Raw genomic sequence first — 21,481 nt, forward strand, 5'->3', positions numbered from 1 at the left:
AATCTCTCTTTTCTTGTGGTTAAGAAAGATACAACACCTAGTTTCACATTTTGGTTAATCAGCAATGATAAACAAAATGAAAGTCCAGAATGAGAACCATCCTAACCTTTGCTGCTGATAACTTATCCATATTTAGAATATGCAAAATCAACTGTGTTGTTGATCCATTCACAATAAGCGTAAGAAATACAATTCCACCAGTCAAGAAGACAAACTGCAAAAATTGAAAGAGCAATTCTTATTTTGTCTCCAAACAAAAAATTCAAGTTTCAAAAGAAAATATTCAAGTTATGTACCAGAGTTCCAGTATCAGAAGTGATGTATGACGAATTATCACTGGTACGCTGGAAAAATCAACAGGGTCACAAAGTTCAGCATTAAGTCACAGTAACATTATAACAAATTTTGCATTTAAAGATTGAATGAGGAAGTAACTCAATTATAGATTCAGGGAACAAGTAAATGATCCTCTCGATTCTTGTTTTTAAGTATCTCTTACGAGTCATTCTTCTTTGAATTAAAACCTTCTGACCTAAGTAGTGCCAGAGATTCACGATGAATCCCAAGTCATTCAGAGACACATTTCATTCTTCAATACTACCCCAAAAGCGAGGAACATCAAGATGATGATATCAAGATAGAGTTACCAAGTGTTCAAGAGAATTTTAATGAGAGGAAATGCATCAAAAAGTACGACATCTGGCAAAACCTAGTAATTAGTCAATCCACAAATTCAACAGAATGGATAATTATTCAAAGGAAAAGAGATGAATTGAAAGAAAATCCAAATATGTAAAAGAGAAAACAGAAAACAAGAATCATGTTGAACTTACCTTAACTGACAGGGAAAGTGACAATGCTACAGCCCCACGCAAACCAGCCCATACAAGAATGACAGCTTCTTTCCATTCCAGACCATAGCCAAAATATCGCAGAAATGGAAACAACACAGCAACAACTACAACTCGAGAGATTTGGACAAACACATAGAGGAGGGCGAGATACCCCCATGAATTTTCTGACACAAAATTATACTATAGTAAGTAGAGAAGCCTAATAGACACCAAATAACATTTATAATACAATTTCTATTACTAGATGGAGCAGGAAATCTACATACAAACTGCAGAGACAGAGAGAGAGAGAGAGAGAGAGAGAGAGAGCATACTCAGAATGGACTTTTTATCAAAGGTATCCAATACAAATTCACAATTGGGAAGTTTTTTGCTCTCTTTTCAATTTTTTGAAGCATTGAGAAATATCTCAAAGTTGGTGTAGTGCGGGTGTTTTTGGATAAAATAGATATATCACTTTCTTTGCGTTTTCCTTTTCTTTTTGGCAAGTATGTTCAAACTTTATATCAGAGCATACAATTATGGCTTTAGTTGAGAAGACTGGACAAATGCCTTCATCACTTAAAAATGTCATTCCTAGGTCAATGAATCGATGCTATAATAAGATGCAGGCTCCAGGGAACTTTCTCCTGAGTTCAGCTCCCTCTAGCTTGTGAAGTGTAGGAGTAAGATGGAACACATTAACTATTGTCAATCTGAGAAACCCCAGACACCAACTCCTGACTTGCATAAAATGTACACAAAAATGGCTCTTAACACTTCTCTGCCTTTTACTTTTAATTATCAGAAAGAATGTAATTAAAGGCCCTCCACTTTCTGATATTCTAAAATCAACAGATGAGCATAATGCCAGAGGAAAACAACAAAAAATCAAGAGTTTGCTCTTCCTGCTGCTGTTAAGTTCTCATGGCACTGATGAAAGCTTCCAACTTTTGACATTCAGATAAATCTCTATTTTTGTTGAAAGATAAAGTAATGAGCTTAAAAGGAATAGCAAGGAGATGCTTATCAAAAAGTTTGTTTAATTGATCTTGTTACAACAAGATAGCATTCTACATGTAATTATATTTAAATTCTATGCCTGCTTGATTCACTGATGAGATAAAATTAGCTGATGCAAAAGACTTGACAAAAGGTTGGCTTCTACCTTTAATAACATAATTCATTTAGCCAAGGATGATATTTTGGCCAACTGGCTGACAAACAAAACCCACCCTTCATGCTGGTTAAAATTTAAACAAGAAAGAAAATGTGAAATCATGTTTGCCATACTAGGTTTATTGTGTACAAGCATGCAAGACAGGTAAGAGCTTTGTCTTTTTCTTCATTTTTTAACTCTAAGAGAGTCATCTGACTAGAGACGAGCTACAAAGAAGATAGAAAAGTCAAAATTTCTGCAACAGTTGCAAGCATCACCCTAGGTAGCTTGGTTTAAAGGAATAGCATTCACTTAGACAATACACTACCAGGTAATTTCCTAGTACAGTAATCATGAAGGACAAACAAGCAACCAAGAATTAAACAAGCCAAATCTCATTATTCAGGTAAGATTTATTCTGGCTAAAATACTATTCATTTCTTCACTTTGAAAGCTGAGAAGCTGTGGTACAAAAAGATAATGCAGAACAGAGAATAAGACTTGCCTACTCTGCCAAGTGCCAAGTTTTATACGGACAAGATTTTCCCAAACAAAGTACACCATAATCCGACATCAATTTAATTGCATGAGAAGATTCCAAGCGAATTTTGATAGAACAAGTTAAGCTAAATGAAAGAAAGAAGATAAAGAAGAAAGAACCACACAGTCCAATGATATGATGATAAGTGCAGAGCCCAAAGTCAAAGTACCATGGGTTTTGAATATGCTCCCATTTCCAAGAATGCCTTCAGCTATGACAACTCCACTGCAAGGACAACCACCAATGTAGTTGCAGACTTAGATGAATGATTATGGAAATGCTCTGCAGTTTATTGAAATAATTTCAACTCCAAACTTAAAAGAATAGAAAAACCAGGACCATAAGACCCCAGCTGCAGGCTTCTATCAAATTCCAAAAACAAATCCCTAGCACCCTTTATCAATTGCCTAGGAGCAACAATGATATACAGAAGAGTAAAACTGATAACTTCACTTCTGAAAATAGATTTCAGGCTCACACTTGAAACATGAGCATCCATGTACTCAAATATACACAAAGTATGGCCATGTGTTGATCACAATAGGATACAGTAACATACATACAGAAATCCAATAGTAGAACACAGAAAACACTGAAACTTTTTTATTGTTTCTAATAAGAGCAAAGGAAAGCAAAGCTACTGATACATAGAAGCTTTTGGAATCTAACTCAAACAATCTGAAGTTTGATAGAATATCTTAATTTTATTATAGTTAGCAATATCTCAAGTATCAACCTGATATGACATGAGCCACCGAAAAATTCAGATGGGAAACGGTTCACCGCTGATCATTTGAACTTGAATTGAAGAACAGAAATTTACAATCCTCTAAACTTGTATCAAGTAGCTGAGTCCCAATTGGGGAGACTGCAGCAGAGGAGCACACACAATTGAAGATTTTACAGCTCTCTTTATTGTAAAAGTTTAAATTTGATGTACAATAAGTTTCTAGATATGCTAGTTTTTGGCATGATTTGGGAAATCTAGTAGCTGTTTTACTCAAACAAGCATGAATATAATGAAAAAGAAGATGAACAGAGTAAAGATAACCAGGAGCATAGGTCAAAGGGAGATTTGTGAACGTGCAAGCAGAAATATGTTCTTATTTTCAAGACGACGACAACAGCAAATCAGACAAGGACAACAGTGATGATGCTACCTGATAAAGACTGACAGCTTGTTCCCATAACTAAGGATGTCAAAATGTTTCCTTACCTCAGGATGAAAATTAATGTATTAGCTATATAGGCAACCATCTCCCTGAGACAAAAACAGCACGAGCAACAAAAAAGCTTGTGTTAGAAACAGGCGATATGCACATCAATGTAGATTAAGCAAGTTTAGGAATGCTATAAATTGAAGACAGTGACCAGAAAACTATCAAAAAATAGCAGAGAATTAGATAATAATAATTGAACCATGTGAACTTAGTCAGGTCGTAACTAATTTGAGCAACAACAATCAAAAGGACCCTAGAACAGATAAAGAACAATAGCAGCTCTAAAGTTTACGCACACCGGGAAAAAATACCCTGTGATGGTGGGGGATTTAGAATTAACCACTACCCATTTATTATAGCAGTTCTAAAATTTATTATCTACTTTCTTTTTTTTTTGTTGAAGGTGACAATTGGCGTTTCAGCTCATCCTCAGATGAAAAGAGCACACGGCCAAGTTTTCTCTGAAAAGGGGAGAAAACCAAAATCTGATTAACCAATAAAACTAATAGAAATCACCAGGCCAATTTTGAATATTAAACAATTGCTTCTTTCATTTCAAACTCTAAGTTGGATAATCTAACACTTAAATTCCCAGTTTGTGTGGTCGTGCAAAGCCATAATAAATATTGCTTTATTGCTTTTACCTGCATTTCAAGCTCAGAATCTCCAAAGAACAAGGACGGATGTTCTATTCTGGATTTTCACAAATCTCTTCCAACATAAAATTCAAACTTTAGGAGTTATTTCCGCAGATCTTACCAGCAAATCTTTTCTGGAGATGATGTATTTTTGTATTTTTTTTGTTTAACATATTTTCTTTTAATTGTTCCCTTCAGTTTAATCTCATTAAAAGATTTTATTTAAAAGACTCTTTATCCATCTTGCATAACAATTTCCTTCTCTCAAGTATGCTTATTCTTAGAAATTACAAAAAAAAAGTTCCCCTTATTCCCCATATAAGAATCATTATAGTGGTGATATACATAAAAATTGGGCTGAGATAGTTACGAAATGTTCCTAAGTTAAAAGATAAGTGCAAGGAAATTACCAAAAATGATGCAAGCTTTGCTGACTTTCGCCCTTAAAGGCAGTCCTACCAACAGCAGAGTAAAACCTGTCTATGCATGTTAAATCAGGAAAGCAATTTTCGAACTAGTGGAGATAATCCATATGAGCGAGTAAAACTTACATTCCAAGAGTCATTACAGTCAAAACGCCAGAGACATCAGATCCTTCTTGAGCCTGCCACATAATAACAGCCTCAGTGTTTCAAAGTAGCCAAAAAACAGAACTGAGACAGATGCAAGATTTGTCTGCTGCAATTTAGCGACTGACAATCTACTAGGAAAAAATGCCCATACAAGGACAACTGTAATGACAATTCTGTGGCATTTGAATTTGCTAAGGATTTAAAGAAGCAGAAAAATTAGATGCACACATTTAAGGGCTACTAACAAAACTTCCTGAAATTTAGGGTTCATGATGTATTATTGGCTCATATCAAACTCAATTTAGTGTAATTAAACCTTAAATTTAGGTTTACAACCTCAGGTAACCCATCCTAAGATGTTTCCTTGGGGTTGCACTAAAATGGTATTCAACTATTCTGAATATGTTTGCAAAGTTCATTATTTCTTCTTTGTTTTTATAATCAGAATTGCCTGCATTAACAATACAGTAATAAAAAAAGTTATTTGATTACATCTAACTTGACACTTTTTCACAGAATTGTGGATCTACTATCACAAAGACCTCCCTGTACTCCACGAACTGAACCTGCAACCACAGTTCCTTTGATTCTGGAGTTGAGAGAAATTTTCTCGTTCAGTTAAAAGTGTGGTATATTTCTATTCAGTTGTTGGCCTTTCTGAAAGCAAAGCTACTTAGTACAGTTTTTCCATGTTTCCAGTTCAATTTTCAACAATTACACAGGAACTCAACAACCATTCAATGATCTAAATCGAAGTTGCAGAATATTCAGAGAATCCATGTACATTGCAACATTTTATGAGATTTATAAGCCACAAGCTGATACAAAATGGAATGCCTCATGGGATAAAGGTTTGAAATAGATGCATACAGTGAAGTACGCAACATAGCTGACAGCAAGTGTCAGTGTAATCTCAATTACTGTGTCATTGAAGATAAATCCCAGCCATAGAACAGATGCAAATCCAAAAGCCAGGCCAATTCCCAAGCTGGATCATGCAAAAAAATCATAAGAAAACTAGTGTATAGCAATCTCAAGTATCATAGTTTGAAATGTACTTACGCCCCAAGAGAAACTTGTGCCAAAAATTTGATAATGGCCCACCAATTAAAGCTATGTCCAAGAACCATTCGGTAAAACAGTTGATATACCACTATTGCTGTCCTGAAAATAGAAACAGCTTCATTAAATAAGACAAAAATAGATATTAGAGATCATTATATAGTAACATTATAACAAAAGGAAAGAAAGAGAGTTGCAAGCTAGAACCACATTCATTTGACCAGACTAGAGATAGAATGCATCTGAACAAAGTGCTTTCACACAATCAATATCAGTTAAGAACATTCGAAGCTAATCTGGAAAGGTGTCCATACCCATCATTCATCAATGATTCTCCTTCAATTATGGTACTCAATTTTTTGCTAGCACCAAGCTCCTTTAGAAGGGCGACAACGGCTACAGGATCAGTAGCACTAAGAAGGCCTCCAAGTAATAATGATGTTTTCCAGCTCCAGTTATATGGAAAAATAAGCTACAGTTTGTTATTACTTAACAGTAATTTGCAACAAATCTACCACATGCAGAAAAGTAGAAGTTGGCAAACCTTCAAAGCAGATCCAAGAAAAAAGGTTGAAATGAGGACTCCAGGCCCAGCAAGTAGCAACATTTGTACCATACACCTCTGCAGTGTGAAATTGTGCTCAACTAATCACATTTAAGATTGGTGATTCCAAGTAAAATGAGCAATTTAAGATAATAATATGTTTTTTTTAAAAAAAAAATTCAACTAGGGGAGGGTGGGACTGGAGGCAGGGAGAAGGCAGGGGGATTTGAACACAGGACTTCTAATTCCTGAGGCTAATTCCTGAGGCCTCAACCAAGATAATAACAAGCTCAAACAGAACATCTAAGACTGTTGATCTGGGATAATCAGAAAATGTGTAACTTCTAACCTCTAGAATCTATTTGTAGTCCTAAATATAATCAAATCTTAACTCAAAACATAATTCAAGTATAACTGAAAATGAACAGACAAACACTGACTACTCAATCTTCACTTGACATGGCATAATATTGTAATTTCTGCAAATGACAATTACCTGAAGTGTCAGACAAGCAAGAAATTCAACACTGAAGATGCTTACTGAAGGCAGTTAGAGGACACACTACATAGACACTGAAAGATCTTTAAAAAATGAATCTCAGTTTCTAGAAATAACCTTACTATTACCTCATACTATTACCTCTTAGAAGAAGCCAAAGAATTTCAGTCAAAATCTTTTTTCTTTCTCCAGACCCTAAGGGCATCATTAAATTTTAATAAAAGGAAGACAAGTAATTCAATAGTCCAAACTTATATGACCACTATAACGCATAAAAGCAGTTGGTGATGCCATTAGATACCAAGACCTTTATGAAGACTTCATCTATCTAACGGTCAAATGTGACAGCATGGGAGGGTCATGCAACAATTCAGATGGCTTACTCCCAAGAATTCTGCTTCTTATGATATTTCCAAATTTATCTACAAAGAAAATGGATGTGTGAATGAAAGATGCAACTCGTTACAAGGAAAAGCAGGAGACAACATGTGGTGGTCAGATATATAATTGAAGCCAAGAAAGAGCAAAGCAATCTAGTTTACCATATGGTGCCATACCATTAAATGCATATATAAATCCGAACCAGAAAGCGCTCAACGCAACTTTAAACTATCAACCTTGCCTAATAATTACCGGAGATCCTCTCCTCTACAAGGGAATTAAGGGCATAGTGTTAGAAAATTGGCTTAATTTCTTTTAGTTAAGATCCTTATTGTGTGTGGAAGTAACTGATTTCCTAATTGTTTAATTACTTGGGAGTAGTTGCCAAGTTATTTCCTATCTTGTTTAGGAGTTAGAAATTATTTCCTATTCTATATAACTCTAAGAATTAGTATTGGTTTCCTATTGTTATTTGGTTCTTGGCCAAATAATATTCTCTACAAATAGGTAAATTGACATTCTACAAAGACACACAAAAAAAGGAGAGAGAGAGTTCTTAGTAGGTGAGATGGTTGTACAAGAGATGAGCCTGGAAATCAAGCTATAATCTTGTAGTATTTTTTTCTCTCATAATGAAAACAAGTTTTTCTCTCCATGGACGTAGGCTTGGTGATTAAACTGAACCATGTTAATTCTTGGGCGTCACTCATCGTTCATGCTAGTTATTGTTCTATGTTAAATTGTTGATTTTTTTTTCTATCTCACATAGTTGGCCTAATGCCCTAACAAATTGTATTAAAGCTACGTTGGGTTCTGATTAACTATTTGAGATTGAGTGGTTGGTGCTATACCATAGCATTTGGAACTATATAATTTCCGATTCAATCGTATAATGGAACTACAAGTTTCACTCTTTGGCAAAGAAGAGTGAAGGATGTTCTAGTTCAACATGGATTGGTAAGAGCGTTGAATGGCAAAAACAAGAAGCCAGAGAGCATGAAGAATAATAAATTTGAAGAGCTGGACGCAAGGTGTGTGAGCACGATTCGACTCTATGTTATGGACAACATCACAAACAATGTGACAGATGAGGACGATTCTACAGCAGACCTCTAAAAAAAAATTGAAAAAGCTTATCCAATAAATTGCATATGAAGTGGCAACTTTACAAGCTAAAGATGGAGGAGGGTGGCAGCCTCATGGATCATATGAATATGTTCAACGGAGGAACAACTCCAATAGGTTGGCGTAAAAATTGAGCATGAAGATAAGACCATATACTTCTTAACTCAGTCTCTGATTCTAACGAAAGTTTCGTGACGACCCTGTTGTATGGAAATGACACTTTAGAGTTCGAAAATGTGCAATCGTCTTTGTTGGATCATGAAAAACAAATGAAAGCAAACCAGAACATGACACAAGAAGCTGCATTAACTGCTTGATGTGAGAATAAAGGAGGAAAAAAAACTTAGTAATAAATCTAAGGCAGATCGTTCAAAGGCCAAAAGAAAGAGTGGAATCTAGTACTTTGATTGTCATGAGTTTGGCCATATCAAAAGGTATTTGCCCGTATCAAAAGAAAAATGATGAGGAGGTGCATGACATTGCTGAATATGTATCAGATGGAGATATTCTCACAATATCTAAAGGCAATAATACTTCTTCTCGTGATAGTTAGATTTTAAATTCTAAATGTGTTTCACATGTTTGCTCCAGGTTAGACTATTTGATACTCTCCAAATAAAGAAGGTAGGTTTTGCGTTTTTGGGTGATGGATCTACTTATGAAATCAAAGGTCTTAGAGTGATAAAAATCAAAAAACTGAATGGAGAGATTCATTCTTTGAAAGATGTGGCTTATGTCCTAAATTTACGAAGGAATCTAATTTCTTTGAGTTAATTAAAACTTTAAGGGCTACCATTTTTCAGCAGACCTAAATCTTTATCTATCTAAAAGCCAATAAATTGCATTTGAAGCAGCAACTTTATAAGCTAAACATGGAGGAGGGTGGCAGCCTCATGGATCACATAAATACATAAACCAGAATTTTGGATCAACTCCAAAAGGTTGGCGTAGAAATTGAAGATGAAGATAAGGCCCTTTTACTTCTTAACTCAGTCTCTAATTCTTACAAAAGTGTTGTAACGATCTTGTTGTACAGGAAGAACAGTTCCAAAATATACAGTCATCTTTGTTGGATCATGAAAAACAAAAGAAAGCAAACCAAACTATGACACAAGAAGTTGCATTAATTGCTCGACATGAGAAAAGGAAAAAAGCTTGGCGATGAATCCAAGGTAGGTGGTTCAAAAGCCAAGAGAAAAAGTGGAATCCAGTGCTTTTGTTTGTCATGAGTTTGGCCATATCAAAAAATATTGCCCTTATCAAAAAAAAAAATGATGAGAAGGAGCATGATGACGTTGCTGGATATGTATCTAATGGAGATGTTCTCACAATATCCAATGGTAATAATAGTTCTTCTAGTGATGGTTGGATTTTAGATTCTGAATGTGTTTCACATATTTGCTCCAAATTAGACTATTTTGATACTCTCCAAAGAAAGAAGGCAGGATTTGTGTTTTTGGATGATGGATCTACTTGTGAAGTCAAAGGTCTTGAAATGGTGAAAATCAAAATGCTGAATAAATAGATTTGTTCTTTGGGTGGTGTGGCTTATGTCCCAAAGTTACGAAGGAATGTAATTTTTTTGAGCCAATTAGACTCCAACGGCTACAACTTTTCAGCTGCAAATGGAATCTTGAAAATCACAAATGGCAAGACGATCTTGTTGATGGGAAAGAAGTATGGTAATTTGTAACATTTGATTACTTCAATGGGTTGGGAATGTAGCACAATGATGGGGATCCAAGAAAACTTTCAAATTGCAAATGGTGATGAGAGGAAAAATCTTGCTATGGGAGAAAGTGGATTGATGCCCTCTCACAAGTCAACTAGATGTTGGAATTGGATAGCTACACACGTTCATTTGCCGATTGATCAATAGAAATCAAGACCATATTGATTCGAGTGTGTAACTAGGCACCAAGGAAAAACGAGTAGAGGAAAATGGTTGTCCAACCATCTCTTTTGAATTTGATATGGAAGGAAAAGAAGGACAATGCTGGACATGTTGTTGATTTGAGGAAGGAAAAGATGATACAATAGTTATGCTTTTATTTATGATTTGAAAGAAAATGTAATGATTTAAAAGATATAAAAGGATGTTTTATATTTTGAATGTAAATTCATTAAATTTTGCTTTCCTTTCCCTCCGTCTCCGCCACACTTGGACAAAAAACAACCATAAACAAAATGACTAGGTCATATCCCTTACTATATGTCATTTCCCTCCTAAAAAATCAATTCAAGCACAAAATACCTAACAACCCTTCTAATGTTTTCCTTTCCTTTCCCTCCCATTCATTCAATCCAAAGGATGCTCAAGAGTTCAAAGGCCAAAATTTTTAAAAGAGAAAATGTTTCAATAGTGAAATATTTGAAGTAAAAGAAAATGTTGAAGAACCTTTATCTGGTGCACTTCCATTAAAAAGGAACTCTCAAAAAGAAGTGCAGGAAGGAAAACAGCCAAGAGAAGGTCAGGATCAATCCTTGCCCCTGCAGAGAATAGATGTTAAATCATTCCTACTATGGGTAGTTACAAATCTTAAAGTGTTAAGACATGAAATAATTAGAAACTGAACTCACAAAGACGAATGCCATCCCCAATCTTTCCTAGCCGATGCCTGGTTCCATATTCTGCAAAAGGGATGCATCAATAAGAAATCAAATATCAGGTCAAATATCAATCATAGCAAGTAGAATATCAAACTAGTCACTGAAGACGGGATTTTTAAGTGGAGCTCTTGGTAAAAATTAAGTATCAATCATAGCAAGTGGAATATCAAACTAGTTTCATATAACACCGCTGAAGACGGGATTTTTAAGTAGAGCTCTTGGCAAGAATTAAGTAAGCAGACATCCACAGAAGAAATTTGCAATTAGTTGCTCCCTTCAATAATCTTCCAAATGACACAGACATCACAAAGGCAATTATTTTTGGAGCAGTACAAGAGATGGTGTAACATTACGCAGCCATATCTACCTATTTTATCCACGAGTCACATTTACAAGTCAGCAAAACAAAATATGATAAAACTTGACTAATGCAACCATATGGAAGTTCATTATGTATTAGCTCAATTTTACCAAAGAAAATGATAATGCTTGCTTTGCGTTAGGCCAACCATAGAGAGTAGACTGTGTACTATTGCCAAACGCTTGATTAATTAGATCACTTTTCCATCTCAAGCTCAAGTTAGCAAGACAACTTAGAAACCATCTTGATTGTTAAGTTTGTTTTGAATATAAATCTTTTTAGACAACATAAATTTTTCTCACAAACTCAACCCTACCTGAAGCATGAATAGGAATCAAACAAGAACAAAGTAGAGGCAAATTTATGACCACACTGAAATTTTTTTGACCAAGCTAGAGCATGCAATTAAGAATGAAAATCTCGAGGCAAGATAAAGCATTGAAACGTCATGCCTCAATTGATACATAGCAGCAATAATAAAGGCTAGAGTTATGCAACAACTGTCCATATGCATGTCCATAGAAAGACTGGATAAAATTAACAAAACTGTAAATAGAAAAGAAGGACACATTTTCCCTCGGACTCTTATTTACACACTACCATGAGAGTTACTGTAAGCCAGCAATCTGAACCTAGTTGTAATACCTCCTGTAGTAATCCCTACAGAATATTCCTTTTTTGTCCTTCATTAGACCAATAATACCAAAGTCAGTGTCTCATAGAGCTTTTCACCTAAAACATTTCAAGCGTCCCAGAACCACAAAAGTCAGTCTTCACCAGCCAAAAACAGCACCAGCCTAGCTGTTACTTGCAACACTAACCATCACAACCTCCTCGAAAACCGTCATACTATCCAAAATATCTTTAAAAAAGAATCTGGAAATTCACTGACAATGTAATAGACACATTCTATTGCGATATGGCAACTAATCTGAGCTGCCAAAGTACACAGCAAATATGTATAAGAGCACTGAGCTGTAGAATAACTCCATGGAAGATATTTTATATATTCCCTCACCCCAATTCCCCCAAAAAGCAAAAACTTTTAAACATATATTCCCTACAGCTAAGGTTGGGCACATTTACAACTAAAACAAGTATACAAAATGAAGAGAAAAATTGATAAGTCAAAGACTTTGAATTAAGGACATAAGACAACTGTGTATTTGCAAAACTTGAGTTGTAACTTTTTAGTTGAGAAAAATCTTCTGCTCTTTCTTTTCGTTGTTTCCTTTGTCTATATGTACACATATAATTATTAAAAATTCAAGGCAAATAATATAGATGAACCGACCAAAGGCCCTAGCTCAAATCAATGGAAATATACACCTTTCCCAGTTGTCAGTTCTCAATTAAAATCATCTTACTTTGTATTTTTTCTAAACAAAGAGACCAAGCAAAAGAAGGAACTCAATCAAAGTTTTAGAGCAGCCAAAAAGTGCAATTCAATACCAAGAAATTTAGGGAAAGCTTGTGAAGATCATTATACAAGGCACATTGGTGCTGCCTTGGACTTTCTCGCACTATGGTCTTGTAAAACTCGACAGAATAGAGTAATAATTCACTTTCCTCACTTGACTAATGGCTAGTTCGGGAGTTTAGGAAAGAAAAGAAAAGAAAAGAACAGAAACCTTAAGTTAGAAAAGAAAAGAAAAGACTAGAAAAGATTGCAGTATCTTTCCATGTTATTTGGGAGTTTTGAAGGAGGAAGGGAATGAAGTAATTTTCCTTTGTTTGGAAGTGGAGAAAAGTGAAAAGAAAAGATTGTGTTTTACATAAACAGCCTTAAATCTTAATTTTAGATGAGTACTCTATTAGGTTATAGTCGTATTGTAACCTTTTTGAGGGTAAAAGTGGTACACGATAGTTCACTTAACTCACTCCACTTTCTCATGTTTTCCGCCCAGTCTTGGGCAGATAGCTTTTCTAGCTTGGAAGGGAACTGATATCCTTCCTTTTCTTTTCAATTCTTTCCTGTCCAAAGTCCCAAATGTGAGAAAGATTCAACTTTCCTTAGTAATCTTTTCCTCTCTCACCAAATCTGCTCTTCCAAATGAGTTGAAAGAGAAGATATAGATGAAATATTGTAAGCATAATAGGATGAAGGAGAAAAGCCAGAAGTTCAGAACACAGAAAATGGTATTGAAAACAAGTGAAGCAAAGTGAAGAAACAAAAATCCAAGAATCATAATAGACTATCTTAAAGACCTAGATCAGCAAGGTAAAAAGTTGGGAAAAAACAAAAATTTAAAATAAAAAAAAAAAGAAAGAAATGCTGCTTGGAATCTGGGCAGTGAATCTAGTGAATGACGGAGTAATATAAAGTATTCTGAAAATCAAATGGCAAAAAAGGCTCTAGAGGGTTTAAAGAATTCCCACCAGACAAGGAAAAAAGAGGCAATAGGAAAAGGGGGACTGCAAGATAGCCTTTGAGTGATCTTCTCCATCTTCAGGACATTTGTCCATCCGTCACTAAAGCACTTTTTCTTTTCTCTTAATAAACTGACTTATTTATTTTCCATTTTTTAATTTTTTCCTAACATGATTTATGAAACAGGAAGGAGCTAAGGGGATTAAAGTTCCGTGTCAATCCAATCCAATCTGAGTTTAATGGTTCGACCAAAATCAAAGTAGAAAATGACTAAAAGGATTAAAAATGGGCATAATTTTGGACAAACTATTATTACAAAGGGCATTTGTATTAACTTCTGTACAAAATGAATGCACTGTTTATACAAAGCAGTGAGTTTGTTTGGATAGAGAGAATTTGGAAAAAAAAAATTTTGCCTCACAAATCCCAATCACCTTTTTATTCCAAACAAACTCAGTACTTTTTGGTACAAAAGTCAACACAATTGTTCATAATCATTGTACGAAAGGTTTTCCAGTAACTCAAACACGGGTAAATTCCAAATATTACCACCCTCTGAATCCAATGCTTCCCTGCTAAAGATTTACAATTTTGCAGAAGAAGTGACACCAAGCAAAGAATAGAAGGACCATAATAATAAATATTGTGCCCTTTTATCAAAGGTTTTGGGGTACACAATAAGAAGTGGACCCGTATCTATTTGTTTACACAATTTGAATATTCTAAGATATTTTACACTAGAATTTTACGGTGGCTTACCCTTTTTTGTATGTTTATCCTGTGTTCCAACGGCACATCACATAGATGATATAGAACAGAAAACTTTATTGATTAGTACTCCAAGCATGTTGATTTTCACTAATTTTGCCAAAAACAAAGACGTAGATACTGCAGAATCCCCAGTCACAATAAAAGCAATTGAGCACAACATTTTATTATTATTTTTTTTTTACACACAAACACGCAGTGGAACAAATTCTATCGGCATAAAAGCTAGTAACAGAAATTTTCGAAGAACCTAAAGATCCGATGCCGATTCCCAGAACAAGCAAAGCAACGGTATACGGGACTCTGGTGCCTCTGAGTACATGCCGGCAGGCAATGCCTAAAACCAAGCTGATTCCGACGAAGATGACCGCGTCCGTCGGATTCGAAGAGTCCGCCGAAGAATTCTCTTCCAATATTCTAAACGGCAGAATCTCCTCCGCCGATAGAATCGACGCCATTTCTCCTAAAAGTTCTGTCCGTTAAATTCAACACAAATCAGATGCATGAATGATTCATAAACTATATAAATCTGTTCGCGAAAACGTCTCTGCGAGAAGAGCTCACCTTTTTTGTTCTGATCCGATTGGATTCCTAGTGTGTGTTGTGCGTGTAAGAGAGGAGATTTGTAACTGGTTTTTGCCACAGGAACAGATGGCGGCTCTTTGGCCTCAGCTTCTCAGCTATCGCTGTCAGCATTACATTTTGCCTGTGGTGCGGTGCTAAACGGCTTATATACGTACACATACGTAACGAGATTGTCAGACGAACAGGCGCGAACCAACTTTCGGTTTGTTGCGTGCATAATATGTTGCGGGACGGTAAATTCTGATTCAGAAAAGTGTTTTACTACTTTTTACTGCTTTGTTACTTTTTTATTATTCGATATGAAAAATCGTTCAAAACGTTTTCATATTTTGTAAAATAATTTTTTTCATTCTTTACTTTTAAAAATATAATTTTACATCTATTACAAATTCATATTGATAAAATTTGGTGCCTACCTAGATTTCTGGCTAGTTTTTGGACGGAATTTATCACGTGCGTTGCACGTGATCATTTTTTAGAAGTAAAATTATCAAATCAAAATTTATATAATCCATCTATAGTCCCTTATATTTCACAAAATAAATTATTTCGTCCCTCACATCTTACAAAATAAAATTTTCCATCCCTCACATTTTACAAAATGAATTTTTTCATCCCTCATTAACCATGTGTACGAATAGTTTTGACAACTAAAATTAGTATGTTTTGGTGAAATCAAATAGAGATGTATTACACGCTATTCATATTGTTCAAGTGAAATTAAATAGATATATACATGAGTTTAAAAAAAAGTTATTCATACACATGATCAATGAGGAATGAAAAAATTTATTTTGTAAAATATGAGGGACTAAAAAATTCATTTTGTGAATGTGAGGGACTATGAATCGAATTATGTAAATTTTGATTTGATAATTTTGCCCTTAAAAAATGATTACGTTCAAGGTACATGATGGATTCCGACCAAAAATTAGTCGAAAACTTAGATAAGAATCAAATTTGACCAATGTGAATTTGTAAGAGACGTAAAAGTATACTTTTAAAAGTGAGAGATGAAAAAGATCATTTTACAAAATGTGACAGACGTTTTGAACGATTTTTCTTATTCGTTATTAAGCAATGTAAGATATGTGTTGTCTAACCACTGGACATGATTGGAATCGGCCCAATGACCAAAGGAGGGCGCTTAAGAGTTTTACCACTGGACATAATTGGGATTGACCCCGTGGCCAAAGAAGGGCGCTTAATAGTTTTATCACTGTGCAACTGTAGATAGGAAGGACGTGAAGAGTAGGGATGTAATCGAACCTACTCGCGAGCAGCTCGATCAAAAGCTTGACTCGAACTCGGTCAAACCGAGTTCGAGTCGAGTTCGAGCAGCTCGATAAGATTATCGAGTTGAGTTCGAGCATCCAGAAGTGATGCTCGAAGGCTCGACGAGCCTTATCAAGCATTTTAATTTTAATTATTTAATATATTATTATTATAAAATTACCCTTGTCGAATTTACGAAATGTTTCAAGTCATATAAAAATTTTAAAAGGGCAATAATGGCTTTTCGCTCAAAAATTATCAAGAAAATGAAATTTAGTAACTCGAACTCGACCGAGCTCGATAAGGCTCGTATGGACTCGAGCCCATGCGAGTCGAGTTCGAGTATTTCGAACAAGCTTCGAGCTCGAACTCCAATAATACTACTCACTCGAGTTCGAGCACCTTTTCTGTATATCGAATCGAGCTCGAGTATTGCGAGACTCGATCTCGATTACAGCCCTAGTGAAGAGGGGGGGAAGGGTTAAAAAGGGAAAAATGCGTGTCGTCTTAATCCTTGGTATTATTGGATTGGGTTCGGATGAAAGATCTCTATAATTACGAGTGACAACTCCACGTTGTACTGTAGTCACTAGCGGAGCAAATTCAGACACTAAAACAAATATTGTAAATGTTAAAAGGATAGACACGATAATGTAAACACTAACATAATAACAAGAAAAAATATAATAAATTTTTTCTTTTCGCTCAAATTTGTTGAACTTCGTTTGTACAGTGAATATTTGTAAAAGTTTATTTGCTTATATTATCAACATATTCTCAAACTATCTTTTTATCTCATATATATCGTATTAAAAAAAATATGCTATATGATGTTTTTAAAAAATTATTCCAAGTAATCTATGATCCAAACAGACGCATCGTTATGTTGCATTAGTATCTACTTTTATTGTTCTAATACCTAAATTTTTTGCACTAGTGTCTGTATAGGTGGGACTGGTAATTGTAAAGGCCCCTCATGTGCTAAATAAACGCGGTTGTTAGTCGTTATAAGTCAGTGGTGCCTGATTTTGACACCATAATCGTAAAGTTTTGAATGTTAATTGTAAAGTTTTACAAGTTATCCGTGACGAGCAACACTTTATTAACAGCGATATTTGTTCTATGGGAATCCAAAGGTCCATAGTTCTTAGGATTTCACTTGAACCTCAACTGCATAGTTTTGAAAAGTCAAATTGTGGCATATTGTTATATGGAAATCAACAAAACCATCATCAAAAAAGGAAAATTTTAAAATGCAACATAAATTGATTAAGAGAAGAAAATAAAAAATCGTTTGGTAGGAAGCACTAGTATTTTGAAAATGTTGAAATAATTTTTTGATATCACATATGATATATGAATACTAAAAACAATATTAGATTTGGAAAATGAGAATAAACAACTTCAAAATTTATAAAAATGACACAAACTTTTAGAAATTTGTGAATGGGCTATAGGGGAATTGTTTATCCATTAAACTAGTTAATATATTATTTTGTTAAAAGACTTAATCGCCATCATTGCAATATGGACTTTACTGAATAAAATTGTTCACTTTGATGAACTTAATTGCATATACAACTATATACAAGTCAATTATTATATACACATATGCAAATTCAAATACGCACATATCAGCATGCGTACACATACGAGAGTAACAAATACAAATTTGTATTTTACTATATTGGCACGAAGAATCCCCGTGCACACAGTGGAAGCAATTCTAACACGTATAAAAAATATGTGGGAAGAGGAGGAAACACTCAATAATTTATTTAACTCAGAACAAATATTAAGTCATAGCCTTTCGCTCACGACAACTCACAAATCTCAACTATGAGATTTTCTCTCAAGTCTAATCTCTAGACTCAACTCAACTCTCTACATCACTTCTCTACTTTTCATCTAATAGCCTACTAGATAGTAGTATTTATAGACTCTAAAACTTCCTAAAACAAATATAATTGCAAACCAAAACTTATTTGGAAATTGACTTGAGATTTCCTAATCTAATATGGAAACTAAACAAATAAGATACCAAAACGAATTAGGAAACTAAAATGGCTTGGTTTAATATCCTTCATTGCCTCCCTTAAACCAAGCTCTTGATGTTGTTATCTCCAATACCGTCCCTAGCTTGAAATTCCATGAAAAATTTAGTCGCGGTATAAACAACATTCAACACCAACTTCCAATAGATCTCCAATTTCATCTTCATGCGCAATAGTGGACAAAATTTGTACTTCTCAAACAACTTCTTGGCTTGATCACTCTTGTCAAAAAATTCGAACATATTCACCCATACTCCATTTGATACTCCATAATTTAATTCATTCATATCACCAATAAAATCTCCCAAAACCAGAAAATTATAGTTGATGCTACCAATGTTTTTAGCATCACCATGTTTTCCCTTTACTTTTTTCACACTAACAATTGCATCAACTTTAGCAGTATCTCAATTTTTAATTAATTTGTCCACTTCACAATTGATTTCAACCAAGTCCATCACATGATTTTCCTCTTCAACAAATTCATCAACCTCGATAAAGTCAACAATTTCTCTATCATCATGATCTTCAATCACATCTTCAATTTGATCAATGATTTCACTTTCTTTCTCAATCACTTGCGAAATTTCTTCTTCAATCACAATTTCTTCATCTTCATGTGTGTCCACAATTGCCATAATTTCTTCTTTCTTTGTCTCATCAAAAACTTCTTTTTCTTCTTCCTCGTCACAAATTTCTTCTCCACCATGGTTCTAGGAATTTATTAAAAATGTCCAAGCCTCCTTTGCTGTCTTTACATGTATGAATTTTTTCACTACATGTAACTGGACTTGGGTTTGGAGATAGTATAATGTCTTATAGTTTAACTGTGTATTCTTCTCTAATTGTTTAACTGCATTCCTTAATAATTATGTGCCTGCTATAGGTTCCGTGAACCCCTTTTGGATAATATTCCAAACTCCAATATTTTTGGAAAAATTCTTCATCATCGACCTTCAAATCTCAAAATCGTTTTTACCATCAAAGATAAAAACACCACAACATGGTAAATAATACGGATCCATATTTTTATTTCACAAACAAGCCCCAAACCCGAATTTTGCTAACAAGCCCCATGATCAAAGCCTAGGGCTCTGATACCACTTGTTGGCACGAAGAATCCCCGTGCACACAGCGGAAGCAATTCTAACACATATAAAAAATATGTGGAAGGAGGATAAGAACAAACACTCAATAATTTATTTAACTCAAAACAAATATTAAGTCGTAGTTTTTCGCTCACGACAACTCACAAATCTCAACTATGAGATTTTCTCTCAAGTCTAATCTCTAGATTCAACTCAACTCTCCACATCACTTCTCTTCTCTTCATCTAATAACCTACTAGACTAGTAGTATTTATAGACTCTAAAACTTCCTAAAACAAATATAATTGTAAACCAAAACTTATTTGAAAACTGACTTGAGATTTCCTAATCTAATATGGAAACTAAACAAATAAGATACCAAAACGAATTAGGAAACTAAAATAGTTTGGTTTAATATCCTTATACTAAATATATGTGTAGTCATATATAACTAAATGTGCTTATTTCAATTGATATACATGAAGTATGAGTGTACGCACACATAGGAGTGCTCGTACATGCCTACATGTATATAAGGACAATTTCATAATTTTACCTACAACATTAATTTATTTACGTATGAACGGCACTCAAAACTCTATTCCCAAATTTCCTCAAACTCATACCCTTTTTGTAAATAATGAATCTTCATATTATTTTTTCCCCAAACTTTTCCCAAGTCTATATGCCATTTGGGTGAATTTTGAAAGAATGAGAGGAGTCTCAACTCTCAATAGACTATAAGCCAATTGTATTAATACCCCTTATTTATTAACAATTGCTTTTATTATATTATAGGTCACGTTCATGCCCTCCTTCATTTTTTATTTATTTTAAAAAATTAATAAATTTTGAGGCTGCCACTCGGGATTTGCCAAAAAAAAGCCAATTGTCTACATAATCTCAAAAAAAAAAGGATACCAAAAAATTTTATTTAGATTTGGTCTATAAAGTATTTGAGGAAATAATTCTCTCTAGTTTGAAATTTCTGTTATAGGTAAGATATTCATTTTGGATGGAACAAATTATAAACTTTTATACATTATTATAAGATGTATAAAATTTGTATGTCTATCCATATTCCTATTTAACTGTACGCCAAAAATTTAGCAAGATATAAAATAATGTATTAGAAACGATCAGCTTACAGTAGACTGCATTATTAGGCTGACTTACAAGACCATATTGTCACGCCTGTTTCGTCTAATATGTAGACCATTTCAAGCAGTTCCATAATTGATTATATCTGAAAGTCATCGAAATACCAAACAACTGAAAACAGTTGAGTGCCAAAATTTGAATAGTATTAACTTTATCTTGTTTGGATTGGTATTCTTAGGAGTTTTTGTAGAAAAATATACTGTAACGATTTAATGTATGTGAGGTAAAAAAGTGATTGAGAAATATATTCACGAAAAACGTAAAAATTTTTCTACACAAAATCACAATCCAAACAGTTGATTTCTGCACGTATATAGTTTCAAATAAATATCTCAACAATTTTGTTGGTTAACTTTTGAGAAATTCATCTTTAAATCATATTAGTGCTTTTGGCGCGCCCTATGTGTGACTATTTTAAAAATCTGAAATTGTTGCCTTTTTCTAAAAACAATTTATTGCAGTATATTAAAAATCATAATACAGAAACAAAGGGAACGTAAGCAATTCGAACACTAACTACAAAGGATATTTATTTTTGGTGCATCATGAATTGTTAGAAATTTAGAAGGGTGGCTCTTGCTTTACAGTTTATACATAGTAAAATCATGTCTAAAACTCTTTTTTCTTTTAATTT

General features: G+C 34.2%; 1 protein-coding gene across 4 annotated transcripts in view; it reads right to left on the reverse strand.

The window, feature by feature from the left end:
• Nucleotides 1–15,384, reverse strand: part of LOC113719235 (sodium/hydrogen exchanger 7) — a 29,854-nt gene extending 14,470 nt beyond the window's left edge. For 2 of the 4 annotated variants that reach the window (XM_027244390.2, XM_027244392.2), the window contains exons 1-15: nt 15,249–15,384; nt 14,935–15,156; nt 11,155–11,205; nt 10,973–11,064; nt 6,570–6,647; nt 6,340–6,497; nt 6,026–6,127; nt 5,834–5,951; nt 4,943–4,995; nt 4,802–4,867; nt 3,750–3,794; nt 2,703–2,758; nt 834–1,018; nt 297–344; nt 107–214 (exon numbers count right to left, since the gene is read on the reverse strand). In XM_027244390.2, coding sequence (XP_027100191.1) covers nt 107–214; nt 297–344; nt 834–1,018; nt 2,703–2,758; nt 3,750–3,794; nt 4,802–4,867; nt 4,943–4,995; nt 5,834–5,951; nt 6,026–6,127; nt 6,340–6,497; nt 6,570–6,647; nt 10,973–11,064; nt 11,155–11,205; nt 14,935–15,142 — 1,368 coding nt within the window. In that variant the 5' untranslated portion in view covers nt 15,143–15,156; nt 15,249–15,384. Of the gene's footprint in view, nt 1–106; nt 215–296; nt 345–833; nt 1,019–2,702; nt 2,759–3,749; nt 3,795–4,801; nt 4,868–4,942; nt 4,996–5,833; nt 5,952–6,025; nt 6,128–6,339; nt 6,498–6,569; nt 6,648–10,972; nt 11,065–11,154; nt 11,206–14,934; nt 15,157–15,248 lie in introns of those variants that run through there. The other 2 variants (XM_072072798.1, XM_072072799.1) reach the window with 2 other exon arrangements.
• Between the last annotated feature and the right edge of the window lie 6,097 nt (nt 15,385–21,481).

The sequence above is a fragment of the Coffea arabica genome, chromosome 11e (assembly GCF_036785885.1).
Source record: "Coffea arabica cultivar ET-39 chromosome 11e, Coffea Arabica ET-39 HiFi, whole genome shotgun sequence".
Lineage (NCBI taxonomy): Eukaryota > Viridiplantae > Streptophyta > Magnoliopsida > Gentianales > Rubiaceae > Coffea > Coffea arabica.